Raw genomic sequence first — 21,910 nt, 5'->3', positions numbered from 1 at the left:
TTTGTCAGCCACCTTCCGCTATTTCTTAGTCAAACACACCAATATGGGATGTTCCTGTTACTTGGCTGTTGCATATTTTAAAACATTTGTATCTTTAACAACTATTGCCTCTCTTTATTTTTACCTTCCCAGATTGTTTTTTTTTTTTTTAATTTAATTTCTTGTGCTTTTTGATGCAGACAAGATGAGAAAGAAAACAACTGTCAAAGGGAAGTGTCTGCTGTATTGTTAATTTTCAATGACCTGACGTGGCTTTCAATATACAACACATCTGATTACAAACATACCAAACGAGGTTTCTTTCTATCATAAGTAGTTTATTGTTTGAAAAAATGTCTTAATATCTCCATTAACTGTCAAGAAGAAAAAAAAAGTGACTTGTATTAATAAGATTAAAGCCATTGTAAACTCAGTCAAACTTGAATTAAACACCACTGTCAAAGTACTATCTAATCAGAGCAAATCCCCAACTCAGAATTACCAAATAGTGATGGACTACAACCAAACCACTACAATAATACAGAATCAAAGCTTCTGACTTCCCAGTTTTCGTTTGAACATCTTCTGCTCTACCTGGCTCTCTTGGGTTTTTTTGCATCTTCAAAGAGCTCAGCATTGGGAAAACCTTCATTCTCATCCTCTCTTCTTCTCTTCCCTTGGAATCTCTGTTTATTTGCTCTGTCATCTCCAAGTGGGTTTTTCACCTCTTTTGAGTTTGTTGGATTTTCCGTGCCATGGTGCTCTCTTCCAGAAGGCTTTTCAGGGTCATCTCCAGCTATACAATGATTTTCATGGCTGTGCCCACCAGGGTAATCCTCCCTACGTCCCCAAGCGTAAGGCAAAATCTCTCGTCTGGTCTCAGGTGGATCAAACCTCTCTGGAAAAAAGTTCCCTCTGTTCGGTGGAAGTGCAGGCTGAGCACCAGCAGCACAGCCCTTGTCAGGCTTTCCAGACCATTCTCCATAGTTCCTCTCCCATTCTCTGTATCTTTCCTTTTCAAATGGATCCTGAAATTCAACCGATCTGCCATAGGCAGCTTTCATACCATATAGTGGAACCGCTGTGTGTCTGTTAAAATACTCCCTTTCTCCTTGCCCTTGAGGTGTGGTCCTTTGAGTGCGAGACTGGCCTCTGAATACTGGAGACCTTGACCCTGAGCGGTGATCACCACGCCACCTTGACCTGGAGCGATAGGTGAGACTCTTCCCTTTGCCTCTTCTTGGAGACGGCGGCAATGGCGAGTGGGAGCGGGAACGGGAACGGCTCCGTGATCGAGAGTCGGAGCGAGTGCAGGAGGAGCCTGATCGTGACTTGCAGTGGGTGTACGAACTTCCAGGGTAAGACAAAGCACTACAGCGAGACTTGGACCTTAAAAAAGCACAACACAGAAAAATAATGACACTATTTCAAAGCAGCCACTCTCCCCAGTTTTTTCCTCTCAGATTTGGTTAGGTTGGTTTTTTTCAACATTTCTGTACGATACTCACAGTTCCCAGGCTGCTTTGTCACCTGCTGAGCACATTGCCCTGGCTCTCATTGACGGACCTTTTGGAGTGGGGAGAGGAGAAAGAAAAAAATCCCATTCAGTTTATCTGGAGAGAAGGTTTTTAAGGAAATTCTAAGGTTATAGTTACCGGTTGTGGGGCCTGATTGTCCTTGGGGGCCCAGGAGATGTGGTAAAGCCGCTTGTCTTGGAGCAGGAACCTGGCAGTCCTGGGGAATAAAGGCAAACGCATGGAAAAGAAGCCCTGCTGAAACCCAAAACTCATGGTGTATATTGCAGTAAACCTCACCTTCTCTGCTGACAAACTGCTGATGGGCAGAGAGGAAGAGCTGGAAAGTTCCGCGTTTGTCACCAGAGCAGCAGGAGGTGTCACCAGCGGTGGCGGCTGCTGCCAGAGCTGCTTACGGACCCTTTCTGTGTAGACAGTTCCATTTCTGAAGTTGTTCACAGCCTAGAGGCAGAAAAACCATTTACAGAAAGGTGACGTCACAGAATATATTCCAGAAACTTCAGCAGATCTCCACACAAAAGCCTCTGCGGAGTCAAATTACTTGTGCATGCCTGCAAATGCCATCAAACCTAAAATAAATCAACATACAGAGATAGGAGCCTGTCACATTAAACATGGATGTTAAGGATTGGTATTTAATCCTTTATTTAATACTTTGGTATTTAAACTCCTTCAGTGGTAACGCTGAATTTGAATGTGAGGCGACCACGCTAAACAAAACTGTGACCTGAATGGGACAAATTGTCTCTAAATTTAGAGTTGTGACCTTGTGGAACAGCAGATAACGGGTTTGAACAGGAAATTCAGCCTTAGGCAATTCAGCCTTGCTTAAGGAGACGTAAATCCATATGTTTTACACACAGCCTTTTCTTGCAATCAGCTCATGTAAAAGTCACCGCGTTACCTGGCGTAGGAACTTGTTGGCAAATAAAGCATCCGGAGAAACATCCGTCCGGTGACAGGTTGGGCATTTATGTTCCTCAGATTCCAGTAACGCTGTCCTGATACCTGTGAAGAATTAGAGCCATCCAAGTATTTTTGGCCAAGCTAAGGACGTTTTGTGGGTTCTAATCAATTATAAAAACACTTAGATGATTAATGGAGAAATATGGTCTGGAATTAAGAGCATGAAGCTCTAAATGTTCAATAGTGTAAAAAGTTTCTCGTGTGTAACAAATAGCTATAGAGTTTTGATATTCCGCTCTTGCAGCATTTGAAGATGTGGACGGGGCTGTGTCCTGGTGTGCTAATTGGTCTCATTAGACGAGGCTGTGTCTGGATGTGTTCACTGGTCTTTTTTCCACCTTCTCATCCAGTGAGAAGTCACCAACCTCCAGGTTAACGAATAAAACACATCCCAAAAACCATGAGTACGTAGGTTTGAGTTCTGGAGGCCTGAACCAACCCTCTCAGGGAGAAGAATGCGGACTAATTTATATTTATTTATTATATTTCTTTTCTGATATTTTCAATGATATTTCTTTCTTCTGTTTCTACTTTCAGAAGAGCAGGTGTGATGCCTGGCATTAACAAACACTTACATTCATCGCAATAACTGTTTCCACAGCAGGGAATAACGACGGCATCGGTCGTTATGTTTTTACAAATGAGACACAACAGCTCCTCGGGAACAGGGTCGTGGTTTGAGGAGGAGGAGGAGGGCGGTTCCGCTGGTAAAAATGGAGGTTTCTCCTTCTTCCTTCTCGCATAAGCTTCCCTGGAAGGGGGGTGGAAAATAAAAGAGTTGAAGTTGGGCAAAGGAAAGCTTCTCCAAGCTTTGGGTTTCACCAAAGGGAGATAAGAGATGGAATTTTCAGAGACAGTGACAACGCTTCTTCCCCCATCACCACAGGTGCTGCCAACTCGCTGCCGTTGCCGCTCACACACTGACGCGGGGTTTCTCTCGTTGCCTTTCGGGTCAGTCCAATTAATCCCGTACTTACGCGTTAATAATCGGTATTGCGTATTTTCCGGTGTTTGTCAGCAGCGCGCCCCTTGTGCTGGGATCTTCAACCTCCATCAGGAAACTCCTGGGAATTCCTGTGCTCTTTTTAATCCTGGGAACAGGCTCAAAAGCTTTGTCCTGTTAGGAACAGAAATGCAGACATCTCTCATCTGGAGACCCACACTTCAAATGACATTTCAGTGATGATTTTAACTAGCGAAAGCTTTCAATCCTCTCCTTTTGCCAAGCATAAGGGCTGCGTGAATATTCAACAAAAGACTTGTGTAACGGAAACACACAAATATCCAACAGGAGGGGTCAGCAGAAACATCTCGGGTTTGTACGGAATCCTGAAAACTGCAAAATGTCATTAAAAGAGTTCAAAACAGAGAATTTTCCAGTAATACTGAAGTGGATAAACAGGCATGAAGGATCACAGAGGATGCTCTACAGCCATATTTATTGTCTACTCCCTAGAAAAAGAACACATTACATTAGAATTCCAGGTTGCCTTGTGTTTGAAGGGCTTTGCAACATTGCTGGACAACCTCTGCATTTCACCCCAAGAGAAACAATGCTTCATATGATATTAAAATGGAATACGATAATATTGAAATTGGAAGCTAAAAGATTTTTAAAAAGCGCCCCCATAAGTTCCCCCCAGTCTCACCCCTTTTGTCGGGCAGTTCTTTATATAGTGGCCGGGTTTTCCGCAGCGGAAACAAGTGTACGATGGTGGAGGTGTCTTCATGTAACTACAAGTTTTTTGGGGAAAAAAAAAGAAAGAAGTGTCACCGTTGTTAAAGCAAATGCCTCAACAAGTTTTCCATCGTCTTCAGAGAGGAGGGAGATCTGACATGAGCAGCACTCACGTGGCTGGATTGTATTGCCAGCAGGACTGGATCATCATGGCTTTTATTTTGTCTTCTTCAGAAGCGTTGGCTTCAGCCAGGTTGGCCGTCTGTTCAACGGGGAATTAACGGGGTGACACACACGTTACGTGTTTGGAACTCGAGTCTTTCCGCTCTGCTTGTACCTCTGTAACTAATCCCATTTTCTTCCAAGCTACGTGTAGAACAATCTGTATTATCCAGTCTTTTTAAGCTCTACATAATTTGAAGGAGAAGATCTCCACTGTCCATTTAATTGAGAAAACGGAAATTATTTGGACCTTCAAGCATTAATTGTTCAGATCAACCACTCCTGGTTTTGTTTTGTATGCATTTACACGCTTTCATCCACAAATCAACCATCTACGTTCAACTTTTTATTAAACGGTTCTTTCATATACACATTATTTTCCTCAATGATGTAATCCAGATCAACAACTATCAAATAATTTCCAGTAACATTTACAGAAAACTTGACAGATGCTTGACTAACTTGAACCCCAACAGTTACAAAACCATCCAAACCCCACAAAACCTGACTAGGAATAGACTGTAACTCACATACGGCATTTAATTCATCAGGACAATAAAGAAGAAAACTTTTAACAGCACGTTGCCTCCATCCTGAGCCAGTCCGCACTCAGCTTTACGTTATTGTCCTGCATTTTTCTGAAACACTTCAATTTCTTCAAAAGCTGAAATGTGTGACACACACTTGGACAGTTTTTCCCATTTTAGCATAAAATTCCACACGAGATTGCAGAACCAAGGACACATTTAGTATCTAGGTTTAGATTTCGTTTGGTGGCTGCCTTCCAATCTGATTTCTCTCCTGAATGTACACAATTTAATTTCTGCAGCGAGAGAGGGAAGAAGTTCCCAGTGGGAAGAGTTCTCGGGAATGAACTCCAGCCTTGAAATTCAGACATCACTGTGCAATCGTCCACGTTACAGAAACGCTTCTGTTCTGGCTGTTGCAAACCCCCCTGAAATGTCCATAATTGAATTATTCCAGAAAATTGTGTCAGCTTCCGGTGCAGAAGTAATAAAACATATGAAAAACAGTACAAACAGCTTCTGAAGTGCTGCCTCTTTGCATCTTGAAGATGAGCGATTCTGGAATGGGACGTTGGGGCTGAGACATCCCAGGACAGTATCAAAATACACACACATTTTCAAGGCAAAATAGAGACTTTAAATTATCAAATATTAAAGTATTGTTCACATTACAAGACTTGTACAGCTATAGGCCACCGTATAGATTTAAAAATAGGAAGAAAACACTTTTTTCTAAAGTATTTGACAAGAACATATACCTTATATTCTATTGCAATACCTTAATAAGCTGTGCCAGAGAAAGAGGTGCAGGAGAGTCATCGATCTGTTCACAAAAAATGAAACAGGTATTCAATGGTACATTCCAGACAGAGCGCAGCAACCGCGGGACAGCAGCACAAAAGCACTGTCACAACTTCAAATGTTGTCGCCGTACTGTTCCACGGTCATGGGCGAACCTCACAGCGATTTATTCCTGCCGCACCGAGTTCTGCTTTGAAATGCATACAGAAACATGGAAAAAAGCCAAATAAACTGTATTTATGAACACGGAGCTTGTGTTGATACACATGCTAGTGAAAAATAGAGAAAAACAACTGTTTTCAAGAAACAAAAACCCACCTGAATTAGTTGGAATACAATATATGCAATGTACGTTAAAATAAAGACAAAATATCAAAAACCCGTCAGAGACACATAGTATTCAAGAAAAGCAACAAATCCAGGTCCAGACCATTTACCAGTCCAGTGTATCCGTGTGTTTCTCATTTATATAATATTTTAGCAGCAGAATGACAGTGTTTGCAAACCTGAAGAAAAACACCGCCCCCTTCCCAAAGGTGAATTCATAGCTGTGTAGCAACGATATTGAAATTCACGGCGATCCATCAAAGCCATTTTTGTACTCAGAGGGGCCCAACAAAATCACTGCAATCACACGGTTTTAGGAACAAATGCCCAAGTATTTAAGGACACGCCAAGGAAGCACGGAGCTGCACAGCAGTGTCCTCACAACAACGGCGTCACTCACTTTCTACCTTGCTGAGGCCGATATTTACAACGTTTACTGGAAAATACATTCTGTTAATGCTTGGAAAACTCATACAAGGCTGCGTTGGTTACAATTCAGCATGGTGTGCAGGAAAAAGGGTGAGATAATGTTTTTACATACGGCTTTTGCTGTTCCGCTCACCGGCTCCTTTGGACTTCTAGAAGGAGAAATAAAGGTGATCAGAACTTAAATAAAGCATCCGGACCCAACAAAAAGCAGTGAATCCAGATTCTAAAACCTGAACATAAAACTTTTTGTTTTGATCACCTAAGGAATGTGGAAATTTATTCTTCTACATAAACTCTTCTGTCTTGGTGCATTCAGTGTAACTGAAAACAAACCAGCATTACATTCCTACTTCATGAAAATCACTCTACACAGTCATCTGGCAAATACCCAGCAAACATCCCTTCAGAAGAGTGTTCCTGTGTGGAGGCCCAAGCACTGTGATCAGGTGAGCACCAAAATACTAAATATGTCATAAAATACATGCTATATTGCCTAAAAATAGCAGTAGAAATGTCATTTGAAAGCAGTTACGAGGATTTTGTGTTATTTCGGGGCCCTGCAACAGACAAAAGGAAAAAGAAAAAAAAAAGGTCTTAATTACCAGAAACTGCTTTCAGTGCTTTAAAGTAACCTTGAAAGCACTGCAATATTTTAGGAAATATTTATGACACTTGACCCTTGCTGAGATTCCACACACTCATTGATCTGTCGTTTCGTTCTTTCATATTTATTTGATCTTTATCATTAGTGTGCAAAACACTCAGATGTGGGGCCTACGAACGCCTGCTCTATCCGCCCCTCACCCAAACGGAAGAAACAGTCAAACACTGGGAATGAGACTCTGCCCAGATGGGAGCAAATTCCAAGTTTACGCTACAATGTCTTTACTATACAAGCAAACCCATAAACCAAGGAATCTCTCCACGTCCAGGAGATGGGATCCACAACTTGGGTCTCAGAACAACCAACCCGAAGAACAAACCCGGTTCAACTGTCTGAAGAGTCACGGCTGTCGGAGCTCGAACCTCAGGTCCTAAAAATGTAGGTCTGAAAAATCAGGCCTAAAAATGCAGGCTTATAAAACGTAAGCCAGAAAAAGTAGGCCTAAACTTTTAGACTGAAAAATGTGGGCCTGAAAACAGAGGCATAAAAACATAGGCTGAAAATTCTACTTTGGGGCAGATCCATTCAAATCTACCCCATCACAACAAAAATTAACAGCCGCTTTAATAAGCAAGATGCAATCTGAATGCCTCTGTAAACTCACATCCACCAAAAAGGTTAAACCACACTGAAACGCCTCACAAAGAATACAAAGCCCTAGGAACACTTACAAAATGTGTGTTTTGCTGGGAGCTTTAGCTGCCTCATCTGCGATTCTTCCAACGATTGCCGATGGCTTCTTAGAGACCGGGGCGTTGTTATCTGTGTGTTCTGAAAACAACATCAATACAGGGAAGAAAAATAAATTAGCCAATTCATGATTATGTATGAATATGAGAACCCCTTTAGAGATACAAAAAAAAAATTGGAGATGTAACATCACACTTCTGCAGATCTAGTCAGGCTGAGCCATGGTGGTTTGGCACAGGGGCCATGCATAACATGGGAATATTTCACCATTTCTGCTCTGTTTCCAGTGCGTTACACCAGAGCACCCACCTGATGACATTGTTCCCACTGCAGTGGCAGCGATTTGCAGAGTCGACTCCTTCAGCTGGTGAGAAGTCGCTGAGCTGCAACCAACTCGTGCAGTGGTCCCTGTCAGCTGGAGCGTCACTGCATCCGCACCGCGGTGACGGGCATTGTGACAAAGGTTCTGTGTCAGCTGGGTGTGGCAGCCGAGCGCCCCCTACGGGAGGGGGAGCCTGTCACCTGTCAGCCTGTCACTGTCAGCCTGTCACCTGTCAGCCTGTCGCTGTCAGCCTGTCACTGTCAGCCTGTCACCTGTCAGCCTGTCACTGCCTGCTGTCCCTCCTGTCACTGCCTGCTGTCCCTCCTGTCACTGCTCATGTCCCTCCTGTCATCCCCCAGGCCTCTCAAAACTGGCCAAAAAGGGGCAAAACATCCCCAGATTTGTGGCAAAACTGGCGCAAAGACTTAAAGAGAAAAGATGGGAAGAAGCATAGGGGACAGAGGGAGAAAGCGAAGGGAGCAGGACAAAGGGAGGGAAGAGGAAAAACTAGAGCTGGGCTGCAGGACTGAAATGGAGGAAGGGAAGGGAAGGGAAGGGAAGGGAAGGGAAGGGAAGGGAAGGGAAGGGAAGGGAAGGGAAGGGAAGGGAAGGGAAGGGAAGGGAAGGGAAGGGAAGGGAAGGGAAGGGAAGGGAAGGGAAGGGAAGGGAAGGGAAGGGAAGGGAAGGGAAGGGAAGGGAAGGGAAGGGAAGGGAAGGGAAGGGAAGGGAAAGGAAGGCGAAGGGAAGGCGAAGGGACAGAAGGCAGGTTTCCCGGAAAAGCACCATTTTGGCTCAGTGCGCCACTACCGTCTGTTCAGAAGCCATTCAGAAGGGTGAAGGTTTGGTGGGATTCGTCCATGAAGGAATTTCTCCTGTCCCTGCTGGTTTCTCTTGTTTCTTCCTTTCTTCACCTTCCTGCGGTGTCTCTGTCCATCACAAGGAAAAGGCCAAGCTCAAAACTCTAGCAAAACATCTTGAGAGGACTTCAAAGGGGCAAAACCCTCACCAGCTGGAGACCAATTTCAGTATTTCTGGGCACGGTCTGAAGATTCAAAATGACTCTGAGCAGGGGGAAGGATCTGCTGAAGCAGAAACTGGGCCTGAAACATGGTGGTCTGGCAGCCCCAGGACTACAACTCCCAGCACTTCAACAAGATGTGAAGTTCCCAGCCTGGCAGCCTTGGATCTCCTGCAATTGCTGCAGAAAGATCCACCCTAGCAACGCGAAATTCAGCTTTGTAACCCCCCAACACTGTTGCAACTTTTCCTTCGCATGTTTACTCATCTCTTTCCCCAGCTCCTTGTGTCCCACAGAGAGATGGGTTTCTGCAAAAGAAGAGAAACTCTTCTAAAACAATCCTGCAGTGTTTGGGAGCTCTCTGCCCACACGCGGAGCCCCGCGATGGCTTCAGGGGCGGGCAGCTGGTTCTCTCCCTCCACTGACCCCTTGTCTGCCACCTCTCCAGCAGCAGCGCTTTGCTCCCAAGCTGTACCAGAGCCACCCAAAAAGCCTTTCAATTCCCCCTGGGGATCTAAAGGAGCAACGAGATGAGAAGAAACGGTTCCCTCTCTGGCCCAGGGCAGCCTTGCATTTCTACAAAGAAACAGCACTCAGGAACGACACAGATTCGAATCACGTACCTCTTGGGCCACCTCAGGTGGTGCTGCTTCTGCTCCGGACCTCCAGCCAAGGCCACTCCATCCTGGGCACCACTGATCTGGCCTTCAGTGGGTGGCACTGTGTAGACATGGACCCCGGGGACACGGGTGGCACCAAAGCGGGGGCTCCAAGCCGTACCCCGCCGAGACGGTGTTCTGCGGTTCTGTCAGCACTGGCCAGAACATCTCAGGCCTTGATGTCAGTGATGGTGCTGTCTCCAGACTTGGCGGCTGTGGAATGCAGACCTTGTAGGTGGGCTCCTCGGGCAGCCTGGCCTCAGAGCTCATTGGCGGCAATTTGCTTCCCACAGGAACTTTCTTTTCTCCTTGTCCTGCTCTGCACCTCTGAGGGTTCACAGCCTGTGCTGGGCTCTGCCTTGGTGCTTGGCCTTTGAGCTCAGATTTGCCCTTGGCTTGGCCAGTCATGGGCTGCTTTTTCCCAGAGGAGTCCCCTGGGATGTCTGGCAGACACCTGAAGTGACACAACAGAGGGGACGGCCTGAGGACACCATGGGTTTGGGGCCCCATCCTGCCCCCATGAACCACGTGCCTGTTTGCACAGCCACCAGCAGCTCAGCCGATGGCTGCGCTCAGCTCAGGGGAGGAAACCCCCGAGCCAGGCCCTCGGTGGCACACGGCTGTCCCCACACGGCTCAGGAGGCCACACCTGGCGCTCTCCTGAAGGAGCGGAAAGGAACCAGCCCGGTGAAGTGGGGGCTCCTGGCAGCCCCATCCCAGCCCTCGGGGCGCTGCCTTCAGCACTGCTCAGCAGCAGTGAACGGCGAGTGTTTGGGGCTGGGGAATGGGCTCCTGCTGGCACAGAAAATGAACCCATGCAGACACCAGCCCTGAGCCCCCAGACTCACCTGACCCCACTGCTGTTCCTCATCTCCATCGCCTTCTTACCCCAGAGCTGCTCGCGTTCCTTCTTAGTCAGGCTGGAATGGGCTGGCAAGGGCGGCTGAGCAAACCTCTGGAAACAGGAGGGGACGCCTTGTTGTCATCACTGGTCCTGCCAGCCCGGGTGACACACAGCGGTGCTCAGGCCTCTTCCCAAAACATGCGGGAGGGCTGTTCCGCTGTCCTGACAGCGCCATCTCCAGGGGCCTCGCGCCCTCCCCAACACCGGCACCTCCGGGCTCCTCTGCAACGCGTCAGTGGCGCCAGGTTCTGGAAAGAGGGGTGGGTGATGCTGGCAGGTGACAGACTCTCTTGGAGAGGTAACTTCCCAAAGTGAGGACGGGCCCTTGGATCCCCACCCTTCAGCCCAGCCCAGGGCTTGGTTCTTGTGGAGTCAAGCTTAGGAGAACAGGCTGTGCCAAGCTGGCATGAAGCTTTGGTGCAAGTCAGAGCCTTTTGACAATCGTGGCCAGGGATTTTTCCATCAGATCGCATAAGCTGGTTGCCCACGCTGTGGAAATGAGCTGGGAGCTGTTTTACCTTCCACGCCTTGCCCAAGAGATCGCAAACCCTCTTTTTTCTTCTGTTTCTTTTTCTTCCATTTGCCCTCACCAGGGACGTTTGTCAAGACCTTCTGAGGGCCCCTGGGCAGTGGTTTGTCCACCAACTCCAGTTCAAACCTGGATACAAAGAGGCGTCACCAGCATGACCCAGAGCACCACCAGCCCTTCCCGCTTGCTGGGATCACCTGCTCACATGCAGAGTTTGGCACTCTAGTAAAGGCCATTGTGTCACCAAGTTGACTGTGCCACATCCCCAAGGACTGTCCTGGGAGATGGGGTCACCCAGGAAGGAGTCCTGGCAACATGGGGAAGAAAGTGTTGCCTGAAATCCTCCATCTGACCCATCTGTTCTGCACAGGAATGGCCACAGGCCAGACACAAATGAGAGTCGCTGCTCAGTGTCGCTGCAGCAGGACACTCGCGGTCACATGGAGCAAAAGCCGCCAAATTTCAGCTCAGTGGCTGCTCAGCCAGAGGCCAAAGCTGCTGACGTGCTCACTGGGGAAAGACGATGACACGGCCGGTGGGGGTCAGGGAAGCAATGGCTGCCCCACAGGACACCACCATGTGCAGCAGCTGGGGAACCTGCCATGGAGGAACGTGGAGATGGCAGGACGTGCTCAACGTGGGCAAGCTCCTCAAGAGCGGAGGAGTTCAGGGCAGGAAGAGGTGGAGGGACGGTGCTCTCACCTGGCCTGAGCAGCTGGCCGTGTCCTGGCCGGCCGCACACAGGCGGTGCTGGGGAACTGCGGTAGGCCTGCCCAGGCGGAGGGGGGCTCTGGGAGTCAGGGTGATGGTGCCTGTGGCCTCATGGGTGCTGCGGTGCCCACCTCACCCAGGCCACATGGAGCCCTCTGCAGCCACGTGTGAGGGAGTGGGAGCCGTGCTGGGCTGGGGGGACCCTCCATGGGCACCCCCTGACTCGGTCCCCATCACTGATGACCCCCAGCTGTGCACAGGCGCGTCGGGAGCTGGTGCCTGGGGCATCCCTGTGGGGTGAGCTGCTTTGTGGGGAACAGGGCTGCAAAGTGGGAGGAGACTTTTTTCTGGGAGGGGAGATGTGACAGGTGGCCCCAGGTATTGGGGAGATTCACTGGAAATTGGATTCACTAGGCACACATCAGCCAGGCCAGGGCAGGGCTGCTCGGCCGCGCTGGCTGAACCCCTGTGCTGTATCTGCCGGGGGACAGGGCTGGTGGGTGCTGGGAGTGCCCGGGGTCGGGGGTGGCAAAGGCGCCAAAGGTGCCGGGGTGTCCAAGCAGACAGGGGCGCCATCCCTGCTGGTGGGGGCTGGGGGGCCAGGGCTGCCCCCCCCGCCCAGGCTGTGAGGAAGGGCTGGTCCTGCCCAGGTAGTGGGCACAGGATGGCTGAGCCTGCAAGAGAGACAGGAGCCACGGCTGGCGGTCACCTCTGCTCCTCCCCAGGAGTGCCCCAGGCTGCTGGGGTTGGCCTCGGTCCCTACTTAGGGGGTAGAAGGTTTGGGGGAGCACAAAAGACCACAGGAGCTGCAGAACTGAGGGGGTCAGGGGCCGTGTGCTGGGCGCCACAGTGGTGGCTGCGCCATGGTCACTCTGGTGGTTGGTATCTAAGGACTATTTGGGGTGATCCAGGAGGGAATGTTGGGGCTCCCCATGTTCCGCCCCAGCCCAAGAGCCTCCTCAGCTCCTCCTGGGCAAGGAAAGGGTTCGGGGGGCTGGGCTGCCCCCAGCCCCCAGGGGCGGTTCCCAGGGGCTGGGGCTGCGAGTGCCTTTGGCTGGAAGCCTTGGGCCGTTCCCAGAGCCGGGACATCCTTGGCATGAGTGGGAAAGGCACCCCATTTTGAGTGGCCGAGACGCCCTGTGCATCCTTGGCATAGACTACCTAGGGAGAGGGTATTTTAGGGACCCAAAAGGGTATCGATGAGACTTCAGGCTCTATAAATATATATTTGGACCCTACAAATGAAGCTTTAGGGCTTTAAAACAAGGCTTTTAACCCTATAAATTGAGCTTTGGGCCCTAAAATAGAGGCAGAAGAAGGGTTTGGACCCTAAACAGCGTCTGGACAACAGGGCTTTTGGTAGCGAAAGAGGGCTTTGGACTCTGAGGTAAGGGTTCACACCTCAAAAACTGAGTATTTGGATCCTGAAATTAAGAGGGTTTGGACCCTAAAATTGGCGAACTGGACCCTAAGAATGAGGCTTTGGAGCCTCACAGTGAGGGTCTGGGCCCTGGAAGTAGGGTTTGGACCTTAGAATGGGTGTTTGGACTCTCAAAATGAGGGCTGAGACCTGAAAAATAGAGGGTCTGAACTCTAAAAATGAAACTTTGGGATCTGAAATGAGATGCGTTATAGAAAATTCGGGCTGTAGACACTAAATACAAGGGTTGGGCGCCAAAGATTAAGATTTGGGCCCTACAAATGAGGCTGTGGGCCCAAAAATGGACACTTTAGACCCTAAAAATCATTAATGATTATTTGAACACTCAGAATTGGGGTTTGGAAACCATAAATGAGGCTTTCAAGCCTAAAAATGAGGGTTTAGACCCCACAAATAATGGTTTGGACCCTGTACTGGACTGTTTGCATCTTAAAATGAGGCTTTGGAGCCTAGACAGCAGGGTTTGGATCCTAAAAATGAGTCTTTGAGCCCTAAAAGATGACTTTGGACACTAAAATGAAGCTTTGGACCTGAAAAACAGTTTGGACCCTGTGAACGAGGCTTTGAGACCTGAAAGAGGGGTTTGCTCTGTTAAATGAGGCTTTATATCTGAAAAATGAGTATTTGGATGCTGAAATTAAGAATTGGAACCCAGAAATGCATGGATTAGATGCTACAAATGAAGCTTAAGACGCTGAAAATGGGGCTTGGTACCCTCAAAGGAGCGTTAAGACCCTCCAAATGAAGCTCTGGATGCTACAATGAGGCTTTAGGACCTGCAGGTTTTATGCTGATTAAACTCCGCATCTTTTCCAGCCCAAGCGGATTCCTAAGTTGTCAGAAGTTGGCAGAAATCCTACGGACACATCCGTGGTCTGAGTCAGCGTTTCCAGGATGGAGTTGATTTAGATCTCAGTTTCAATTTCTTCCTTCAACTTTAGAAAAACCCCCAGCTCTACGTATTCTGAGGGCACTGTGCCAAGTTGGTAAGGAGCGTGCTCTGCAACGTGAAGACAAACTCTAAGAACCAACAGTCAAAGGAACTTTATGAAAAGCTTTTACAGAAGGAACGTTTTCAGCTTTTCAGGTGGTTCTCAGGCACAATCTCCTCTTGCTAATGGCTGATCTCCTCCCTGTTGAAACTGAGCTGTGCCATCTGTCTGCAGCTAGAGGGGATAAAAGCACATTGAGATGGTGGCAGCACAGGGATTTGCTGCATGGGTGGCAACTGCATGTATTGACAGATTCTTCTCACAACAGAGACCAGAAACATGCTGCCGTTGCCCCTCTCCCTCGAGTCACTGCGTACTGCTGTGCAGAGAGAGCCCAGGGAGTCCTCTGTCCCGTGTGCCCTGTCCACCTGCTGGGCAGGACTCGGGGAGGGCCGGGTGCGGCTCCACTGCTCTGTGTCCCTCTCGCACTCCCTGATCCTCCTCAGGCTCCTCAGCTCCTCCCGGAGCTGGGCACTAAGCAGAGGATTCCTCTCGCTGGCCCAGCTCCCACAGCCGTGCTGGCTGCTGCCGTCCAGCCCTGGTGTCAGAGCAGTGCGCACCCTGCAGCCTCGCACCTGGATGCCGGCATCTCCCCGCCGGCTCTGGGTCTGGGGAGCTGCACCAGTAGTAGAGCTGGGGGCCAGCCTGACGGATGCCATGGCTTTCTGCCGTGTGGATTCCACACTCCCTGGGTGAGCTGGCAGAGCTTCCCCGCCGTTCCTGCGCTCCCTTCCATGAACTGCCGTGCCAAATGCATCGTCCCGCTCTGTTTTCCCACTCTGTTCTCAGCGCTCCTGGTCGCCGCGCTCCCTGGGCTGCTCTTTGTAGGCCTGGTCACCGGTGCCCTGGCAATGCCCAGGTCTCATCCACAACTCTCCTGAGACCTGGCAGCTCCTAGTGCTTCCCAGGCAGTCCCTGACTGGGGAAAATAGTGTCTGCACCAAAAATCTGCTACTTTTGCTGCAGATTCAGACCAGCTACACGACAGCTCCCCGTGACAGGAGCTATCACTTTCCCTGGAGCCAAGAGAGACCCCTGTCCTGGGTGCACCCAGCACAGCACGGCCAGCTGGGCAGGGAGAGGATTGTCCCACTCTGCTCTGCACTGGTGCGGCTTCAACTGGAGCATTCACTGTGTGCAGGGCTGGGGACACAGGAGAAAAAGAGATAGAGCTACTGGAGAGTGTCCAGAAGAGGCCACAAAGTTAGTGAAGGGTTTGGAGGGGAAGCCATATGAGGAGCGGATAAAGTCACTGGTTTTGTTCAGCCTGGAGGAAACTGAGGGGAGGACACCTCAGCACGGTCTGCAGTTTCCACACAAGGGGCAAAGGAGGGGCAGGCACTGAACTCTTTCTGGTGACCAGTGACAGAGCCCAGGGAATGGCAGAAGATGTGCCAGGGGAGGGTCAGCTGGACATGAGGAAAAGGTTCTTCACCCAGAGGGTGCTGGAGCACTGGAACAGGCTCCCAAGGGAGGTGTCCTGGCCCGAAGCCTGACAGTATTCCAGGGGTGACTGGACAACACTCTCAGAGAGATGGTGTGAATTTTGGGGTTGTCCTGTGCAGGGACAGGAGCTGAACTCAAGGACCCTTGTAGGTCCCTTCCAACTCATGACATTCTATGATTCTTTAGTGCTAGTTCCAGTCCCAGGGCTAGAGTGGGCCAGGCTGCTCCTGCTGCTGGCCCAGCCCCTTTGCATTCCCCGAGTGTTGGTGCCAAATCTGTCCCAGTGCCAGGGTGTGGCCGTGGTTTCCCAGCGGGGACTTCCACCACAAACCAGTTCTCGCAGTATGGCCTGGATCCCGTTTGCTCCCTGGGGCAGGATGAGTCTGGTGTGGAGTCCATGACTTTATTCCCCCTGTCCCTGTGCACATGGACAAGGGACCTGTGGGACCAGGCCAGTGGCAGTTGTGTCTGTCGTGAGGGTCACCCCCTGCCCACCCTGAGTCAACTGGAGGGTTTCCCCCCAAACATAGTGCAAAGAGGCTCGAACCAGCGTGGGGGCGTCCTGCCCAGGGGCCTCTGTCTTGGCACAGCAACTGGTCTGGAAGACACAGACACTTTTCATCTGCGCTCAACACTGGAGAACTCTTAGCCCACCAGTGCAACCGCGAGGAACCCAGACCTTCCCTTTGCAACTTCAGTGTGGTTTGAAGCTGTCTGAAAAGAGAGATGTCAAACATTCTCATGACCTGCCCCTGCACCAGTACTGGAGTTACTGGGTCCAGTTCTGGGCTCCCCAGCTGAAGAAATACTAGGAATTCCTGGAGAGAGTCCAGCGAGGACTACAAATATGGTGAGGGGTCTGGAGCGTATTTCTTATGAAAAATGACTGAGAGAGCTGGGGCTGTTCAACCTGAAGTAGAGAAGCTGAGAGGGGATCTTACTTATGCTGATAAATATCTCTAGGGTGGGTGTCAAGAGGACGAACCAGACTTGGTTCAGTGGTGCCCAAAGACAGGATGAGAGGCAATGGGCACAGACTGAAACGTGGAGTTTCTGATAAGGAGAACAGAAGTCTTTAGAAAACCCTAGGCCTGATGTAACAAGACTAGGCCTGATGTAACAAGACTAGGCCTCGTGTAACAGGACCTCAATAGAGAAACAATAGCTCTGTAGAGACTGGACATGAGGCAAAGGGGGATGTCCTTGGTTTGCAAGCTGGGAAAGCCGAATGTTCCACTAAATGAAGAAAGAGCTACGAGACTTTTGCTGAGTAGCAGCACAAAATATATTGTTCAATATATTCATTAATGATTTAGACGAGGGAATTGAGTGTACTATCAGCAAGTTTGCTGATGACGTGAAGCTGTGAGGAGTGGCTGACACGCCAGAGGCTGTGCTGCCATCCAGCGGGACCTGGACAGGCTGGAGAGTTGGGCGGGGGATAACCTGATGGAATTTAACAAGGGCAAGTGTAGAGTCCTGCATCTGGGCAGGAACAATCCCAAGTTCCAGTATAGGCTGGGAAATTACATATTAGAGAGCAGTGTAGGGGAAAGGGACCTGGGGGTCCTGGTGGACAACAGGATGCCCATGAGCCAGCACTGTGCCTTGTGGCCAGGAAGCCAATGGCATCCTTGGGTGTATTACAAGGGGGGTGGTCAGTAGATCGAGAGAGGTCCTCCTTCCCCTCTACTCCGCCCTGGTGAGACCCCATCTGGGATATTGTGTCCAGTTCTGGGCCTCTCAGTTCAAGAAGGACAGGGAACTGCTGGAGAGGGTCCAGCGTAGGGCAACAAAGATGATTAAGGGAGTGGAGCATCTCCCTTATGAAGAAAGGCTGCGGGAGCTGGGTCTCTTTAGTTTGGAGAAGAGGAGACTGAGGGGTGACCTTATTAATGTTTATAAATATATAAAGGGTGAGTGCCACGAGGATGGAGCCAGGCTCTTCTCAGTGGCAAACAATGATAGGACAAGGGGCAATGGGATCAAGCTGGAACACAAGAGGTTCCACTTAAATTTGAGAAAGAACTTCTCAGTGAGGGTGACGGAGCCTGGCCCAGGCTGCCCAGGGAGGTTGTGGAGTCTCCTTCTCTGCAGACATTCAAACCCGCCTGGACACCTTCCTGTGGAACCTCAGCTGGGTGTTCCTGCTCCATGGGGGGATTGGACTGGATGAGCTTTTGAGGTCCCTTCCAATCCCAAACATACTGTGACACTATGAAAATGACCACATGCATGCTCAAGAAATTAGGTGAAGAAGCTGAAACTGGGGTGGGTACCAGGCTGCAAAGACCGGTGGGGGCCACTAGAAACCCCTGATGAAGACCCTCGAATAACAAAGATGGACTTCAGAAAAAGAATGTGATGATGTAAATAATTTAGGTTTATTGCATGAACTAAGCAGCAGAAATAAATGAATATGCATGTGGTACATGTAATAAATACAAAGAAGTGTGAGTTGTGCATACACTTGATTAGAGAAACAATCCTCCAGTCGTCTGGTGTGCTGTAATAAAGGTGCCTGAGTTTTAACCCTTTCAAAATAGTGTTAAGGAGTCTTTTTGTCGACTTTTTGGTATCAGTTCTGTGTGAATATGAGGAGAAACTTCTTTCAGGAGATGGACTTGATGATCCTTGTGGGTCCCTTCCAACTCAGGACATTCTAGGATCCCATGATTCTTTCCTTTGAGGGTGACAGAGCACTGGAATGGGCTGCGCAAAGAGGTGGTGGAGTCTCCTTCTCTGGAGACATTCAAATGTGCTCTGCTGACCCTGCGTTAGCAGGTGGGTTGGAGTAGATGATCTCCACAGGTCCCTTCTCCCTGCCCTGCCCCAGTCTGTGGTTCTGTGACTTACTCCTTTTTCCTGGGGCTCTGCTTTCCTTACTTCTGTCTGGTACTTTTCCTCCTTAATGTCATAGGCGTTTAACCCCTCACCAGCCAGATTTCTTCTTTTGTGCTATGCCAGCTCCAACAGTCTCTCACTTTGTTCCATGGTTACTTTACCCCAAGCCACTGAGAGCTTCCAGAAGCAGTGAGACAGTAGACACCATAAAAAAGTCCATCGTCTCTGCTTCCCAGCCTAGAAATCCCTAGAAATCTCTAAAGGCCCAGAAAAGGAGCGGCTGTGCTGCTGTTCTGATGAGCCAAGCAGGTGAACACAGGGCTCTGGTACAAGGGGACATGAGGCCAAAGGGGCCCTGGAGGCAGCCGAGAGCACCCAGGTGCCCAGGTCTGAGCTGGCCCTGAGCCTCCCAACAGGACACCCCGCCCCAGCCTACGCAGGCACAGGGGGACAGTGGGGCCCTTTGTGACCTCACTTTGTGACACCCACTGCACTGCATGTGGTCAGCGAAGCTGCGGGCCCCAGCCCTCACTGTCCGGCAGGACGGCGACTGGACAGGGCAGGAGCACGGAGCTGGCGAGAGCCCCGAGCGCAGCCCACGTCTTTCAGAGAATCCGAGAATCATTCTCATTGGAAGAGACCCTTAAGATCACCGAGTCCAACCACACCCTAACTCTAGCTGCCCCCAGCAGTCTCCTCACTGCCCCAGGCAGACTTGGGTCGAGGAGTCCCTGGGCACAGCCCACATCTTTCCCCAGCGGAGAGACCCTGAGCGCAGCCCACATCCTCTCCCGCTGCCCCAGGCAGACCCACAGTGCCAAATCTTTTCACAAATTGTCCACATTCCCCACTCCTACTTCATCCCTCCATCCCGCATAATGGCCGAGAGACACCCAAGCCACCCCATAGCGGCCTGGGAGGAGGGTGAGGCTCCCCGGGAGGTCAGCCCTCCACCAGAGCCCTCCGAGGTGTCCTTGGTGCAGCCACTGCCGATCGGTGAGTGAGGGGCCATGATTGTCTGGGCAGGGCAGGTTCCAGCGAGCACTCCCTGCTCAACAGCAGGATCACGTTTCCCTGCACACTGGCAGTGGGGGTCCCACGGGTGGCGAGCATGATGCTGCCTGAATGTCAGGGCTGCTCAGAGCTGGATGTGGTCCCAGCGCAGCCTGTCCCAAGGAGCGACAGGGTAGACGGGACCCAGCTCCTGCTGCAGGCCATGGGCAGCGAGAGGCAGCTGGGCGGGCAGGAGGCACCGTGCTGTGGGACAGGGACCTTTCCTGCCCGTCTGAAGCGAGTTCCTCACCCACTGCACTGGGCGCTTTCCCCGTCCTGCCTGGCTCCAGCATCGCAGCCCATCTGCCGGGCACCCTCCAGCCCTGACACGCACGGGAAGACAGTGCCAGGGGATGATCCAGGCCAGGGCTCTAGAGGGAAAGGAAGGTTGCCCAAGGCACAGAAGTCAGTTTTCCAAAACTCTTTCCTGGCATTTTCTCCCTGTGTTGGAGGACAGAGCTCGTTTTCTTGGGTGCTCCTGTACAGAACTTGGCTTTTAAATATGCATTTGTTCAATAACATGGTCTCATGTCTCTTCCAATGTGGTTTCTTGGCAGTCGTTGCTGAGGGAATGGCTCCACCGCAGCGGATCCTCTTTCCCCCGGAGAAGATTCGCATGGCCTGGCAGCACAGCCAGAGAGCTGGAGCAGGACTGCGCAACCTGGGCAACACGTGCTTCCTCAACTCCGTCCTGCAGTGCCTGACCTACACCCCTCCTCTGGCCAACTACCTGCTCTCTGGGGAGCACAGCCAGTCGTGTCAGTATTTTGTGAACATTTCCTTGTACATCTGTTGGGCACTGCCCAAGGACCCCCAGAATCTGGAAGCTGATTGAGGAGAAAAGCAGCTCTTCTGTGTAGGCTCCCTGAGCTGTTCTTTGAACACTCTGAACACCTATACTTTGAACACTCAAGCGTAGAAGCCGCTTGTCAATATCTACGTGTGTTCATCTTCGGAAAGGCACCTCTTTCTATCCCTGGCTCTTGGTCCCTGTTCCTTCAAGTTATACTCTCTTTGCTTAGTGCACAGAAAGCTTCTGTCAGTCAAGGATTCTTCTGCAGAATGTTTCCTATGCACTAAAATGTCCCCAGTGTCTTGGGACTTGGGCACCTTGGGAGGAGTGGAGACTGTTCTTAGCACTCCACGACCTCCATTAGATTTCCCATCACTATGGATATTTCGCTAACCTGAAGAGATTCCCTCCCTCTTCAGGTCAGCAGGAAGGCTTCTGCATGATGTGCAGAATGGAAGCGCACGTGAAACAGGTCCTGTTTGCCCCAGCCAGTGCCGTAGAGCCTTGGGCTGTCATCAGTGATCTCACAAGTAAGTCAGTCCAGGTGCTGTGACATGTTTTGTTCCGTTCTTGTAGGACTGAACTAGTAACTTCTTGTTTCTTAGAAATAGGAAAAAATTTGCAGTATGGCAGGCAGGAAGATGCCCAGGAATTCTTAATCTACGCTGTTGATGCCATGCAGAGAGCTTGTCTGAGTGGAAGCAGCGAGTAAGCAAATTGCCTTTCCCATGTTCCCAAGTCCTTTGGATTCTTTGATGTCCTCCCATGAAGGAAAACTATACTCAGGACTTCCAGACAAAGCAAAACTCTTGGAGGAGATAACTCTGCCTTACCATTTGTTTCCAGCTTGGACATCTCTTCTCAGGCAACTACTATCATCTATCAGATCTTTGGGGGCTTTCTGAGATCCAGAGGTAGGTTTCCACAGCGACTGCTCTCCTAGGAACTGCCTGTGCCCTCCTGTCTGCCTGCGATAAACAGCTGATCGTGTGATTGGTGCAGTGCGTGTGAAGAGCGTAACCCAGCACAGTCTGTCGACTTCCCCTCTCACTGAGCCTTTCCATTTGCCTTCCAGTCACGTGCTGGAGCTGCCAAGCAGTTTCCGATTCCTACGAGGTCTTCCTGGATGCCTCTTTGGATATCAAAGTACGAGGGTTTGTAATTGTGCTTCAAGGTGTCCCAAGACCACTGTAGATTTCCAGAATCCACGCAGTTGGCTTAAAAATGTATCCTACAAACACAAGAGAGCTTGGTGGTGGGCAGGAGGTGGAATGGACTGTGTTCTTCTGCAGAGGCCACAGCAGTGGTCTCTGTGTCGGTGCTGGCTTTCAGCTGGACTAGCACGCATTATTGTCACTGCACCCATGACGTACTCTCCTC

At 50.2% G+C, this 21,910-nt stretch overlaps 1 protein-coding gene and 1 long non-coding RNA gene across 3 annotated transcripts; both read right to left on the bottom strand.

Moving 5' to 3' along the window:
- Positions 1–296: 296 nt before the first annotated feature.
- On the bottom strand, positions 297–6,558 carry LOC136112380 (E3 ubiquitin-protein ligase RBBP6-like). The gene is made up of 8 exons (XM_071799018.1): positions 5,686–6,558; positions 3,458–3,597; positions 3,056–3,231; positions 2,419–2,522; positions 1,794–1,955; positions 1,635–1,713; positions 1,488–1,545; positions 297–1,368 (listed from the first exon to the last, which is right to left on the bottom strand). The coding sequence occupies exons 2-8, from the start codon at positions 3,532–3,534 to the stop codon at positions 570–572; spliced, it is 1,455 nt and encodes a 484-aa protein (XP_071655119.1). The 5' UTR covers positions 3,535–3,597; positions 5,686–6,558; the 3' UTR covers positions 297–569.
- Positions 6,559–7,805: 1,247 nt separating this feature from the next.
- LOC136112598 (uncharacterized) lies at positions 7,806–10,269 on the bottom strand. 2 transcript variants are annotated; one of them, XR_010652904.2, is made up of 3 exons: positions 9,782–10,269; positions 8,948–9,066; positions 7,806–7,899 (listed from the first exon to the last, which is right to left on the bottom strand). It is a non-coding gene; the product is annotated as an uncharacterized lncRNA (long non-coding RNA). The 2 variants fall into 2 exon arrangements; XR_011735747.1 differs by lacking the exon at positions 7,806–7,899 and adding an exon at positions 8,232–8,317.
- Between the last annotated feature and the right edge of the window lie 11,641 nt (positions 10,270–21,910).

This window comes from Patagioenas fasciata, chromosome 25, assembly GCF_037038585.1.
Source record: "Patagioenas fasciata isolate bPatFas1 chromosome 25, bPatFas1.hap1, whole genome shotgun sequence".
Classification (NCBI taxonomy): domain Eukaryota; kingdom Metazoa; phylum Chordata; class Aves; order Columbiformes; family Columbidae; genus Patagioenas; species Patagioenas fasciata.
The sequence above is the reverse complement of the archived record's forward strand: the minus strand, read 5'-3'. Positions and strand labels throughout refer to the sequence as shown.